At 34.3% G+C, this 2,847-nt stretch overlaps 1 protein-coding gene across 1 annotated transcript in view; it reads right to left on the reverse strand.

The window, feature by feature from the left end:
* BIRC6 (baculoviral IAP repeat containing 6) overlaps positions 1-2,847 on the reverse strand; it is a 269,615-nt gene that overhangs the window by 218,607 nt on the left and 48,161 nt on the right. Inside the window, exon 10 of the mRNA XM_011984254.1 lies at positions 1,360-1,418. Within this exon, the coding sequence (XP_011839644.1) occupies positions 1,360-1,418 (59 nt within the window). The remainder of the gene's footprint in view (positions 1-1,359; positions 1,419-2,847) is intronic.

Below are 2,847 nucleotides of genomic sequence, written 5' to 3' on the forward strand. Positions count from 1 at the left end.
TAGTAGTTTTTGCAGAAGGACAATAAAATGGGAAAAGAGCATTAGCTTCCTCAGTCTACTCTTTTAAAAAAAAAAAATTTTTAACTTTTCTAGAATGAATTACACAATTACACATTTTTAAGGGCATTTTCCTGCCTTATTTGGTGATTTTTTTGTTCATTGCTAAGAACTGCTTCAAAAGACTGCTGAGGATTAACCCAAAATTGTCCAGTGTTCCATTTAGTGCCTTTCAAAAAAATTTGATGACAAATTAGAATTTAAAGAATATTTACTACCAAATGTTAACTATAAATTTTGTGAACTGTACTACACAAAACCATTCCTCTTCTAAAAAGATTTAAGTTATATATGTCCGTAGTACACAGCATCTGACATTAAACAATAGCCACAAGTTAATAACAGTCACTTTTTTTAAATACTGGCTACTTCCCAGGCACTGCGCTTTATATGCACTTACCTTATCTAATTCTTTTTTTTTTTTTTGAGAGGGAGTTTCTCTCTTATTGCCCAGGGTGGAATGCAATGGCGATCTCAGCTCACTGCAATCTCTGCCTCCCTGGTTCAAGCGATTCTCCTGCCTCAGCCTCCTGAGTAGCTGAGATAGGTATATGCCACCACACCCAGCTAACTGTTTTTTTATTTTTAGTAAAGACAGGGTTTCACCATGTTGGCCAGGCTGGTCTCGAACTCCTGACCTCAGGTGATCCACCCGCAGTGGCTTCCCAAAGTGCTGGGATTACCAACATGAGCCGCCAAGCTCGGCCTAATTCTTAAAACTCTAACAGACTTTAATACTGCTATGCCATATATCAGAAGTGCAATCAGACTATATTAAGTAGAAGAGTTAGGATTTAAATTGACATAGTGAAACTATTTTCAAGCATATTATTAGCTTTTCCTACAAAACAACATTAAAATACGAAGTATATTATTTTGTCCTAATATTTTATAAGCTAGTAAGGCATTTTACTTGATATTTTAATGTCTATAATTTCATACAATAAAATGTAGTTCTGTATTCACCTATATGAATAAAGAGCTTTACACACTACTTTTAGTTAACAGAATACATTATACAAATAAAAAGATTTAATTACTTGACATGTGACAAAAATTTAATGTAACTATCCACTTTAATTCCTTTGGCTCAAATAGGTGCCATTTAAACTTTAAATACGGAACACTATGTACATACTACTAATTTGAGATCTCTGACACACAATATTTCAGTCTTCTGTGTATACTAGCAAAAATTTAGAGTTAGCATTAAGTAAGAAATTCAGAATTAAGTGGTAGTTAGCTGTATATACAACTGTGTAAAGAATTTTTTAAATACATTATCTAATACTTTTTACATACCTGTCACAGAATCTGATCTGGAATGCTCTTCACTGTCTGAATCCTCCAGTAAATCATCACTTAAATCAAAAGACAAAGTAAACAATTTGAATTTCCAAAAAAGTATACATCATATGAGCAAGCAAAGAAAAAAGAACAGTTGTTTTTTGGTTTTTTTCTCACTCTGTCACCCAGGCTGGAGTACAGTGGCAGGAACACAGCTCACTGCAGCCCTGACCTCCTGCTGGCCTCAAGTAATCCTTCCGCCTCAGCCTCCCATGTAAGTGGGACCATAGGCACACGCCACTATGCCCAACTACTGTTTTTTGAATTTTTGCAGAGATGGGGTCTCACCATATTGCCCAGGCTGGTCTTGAACCTTTGGGCTCAAGCAATCTTCCCACCTCTACCTCTCAAAGTGCTGGGCTTACAGGCATGAGCCACTATGCCTGGCCTGAAAGTACAGTGTTAAAATCACTACTACATATCTCAAACATAAAAAACAATTAAAATTGGCTTAAATGAGATATAAAGAGTAGTTTGATAACATAACTGATTAACACCACTGACAAAAATCTTCTTAAATCATTAAATGTCTAACTGAAATAGGGTGTGCAAACCTCTAAGAATCTATAATAACATCTGTAGGAATTTGAAGACTACTGTGTGACTAAGGACAGCTTGGGCAAACAAAAATATAAAAGACAGCAGCAGTTAATAAAATCAAGTACCAGCTTGCAGTAGTAAAACGTTAAGAACTATTCTATTACTGAATTCAGGACAGCCTAAAACCAAACATAATAGTTGTATAAGCACGTGTGTATGTTTGTGTACTCACATGTACATAAAATTTTATTTTTGTTTTGTATTTTGTTTTGGAGAGACTAAGAACTCCTTTACATACAGAAGACAGGGGGTCGTCAGGACAAGACAAAGTCTTGTCTCGATCTCCTGACCTTGTGATCCACCCACCTCAGCCTCTCAAAGTGCTGGGATTACAGGTATAAGTCACCGCGCCTGGCCTACAATGTTATTTTATACATAATATAAATTGGCATTCTGCATTGAAAATGCTTAAGGATATTACTGCACTCCAAGGCAATATTTGAAATATTTTGGGGCAGCTAAGTGGAAATTCACTTATATATTTTTGAAAAAGTTTCTCTGTTTTAGTTTTTTCAGGTGATAATAGTCGCCCATAAACCAATTTAGTGCTATAATTTACAAAGGCAAAAAATGTAAAAAAGTTTAAAATCAGCTGCTAATTCATTAGTCTCATTGGCTGGTTTCAGAGAAATAGGGTAAGTGTAAAAACGAATCCAAAGAATAAGTATTAATAATTTGGAATTATCAAAAATGAAGAAGTCCAAACCAAGAAAATACAATAAGTTTTAAGTATAGAATGGCTGTTACATTAAGAAAAATAAATAACCCAGTATTAACCTGTTGTACTAAGATGAACAATTAAAATTAAGTAGTAGTATGTTTTTTTTGTTTTTTTTTTTTTTT

This window comes from Mandrillus leucophaeus, unplaced genomic scaffold (genome assembly GCF_000951045.1).
Source record: "Mandrillus leucophaeus isolate KB7577 unplaced genomic scaffold, Mleu.le_1.0 Scaffold264, whole genome shotgun sequence".
Classification (NCBI taxonomy): Eukaryota; Metazoa; Chordata; class Mammalia; order Primates; family Cercopithecidae; genus Mandrillus; species Mandrillus leucophaeus.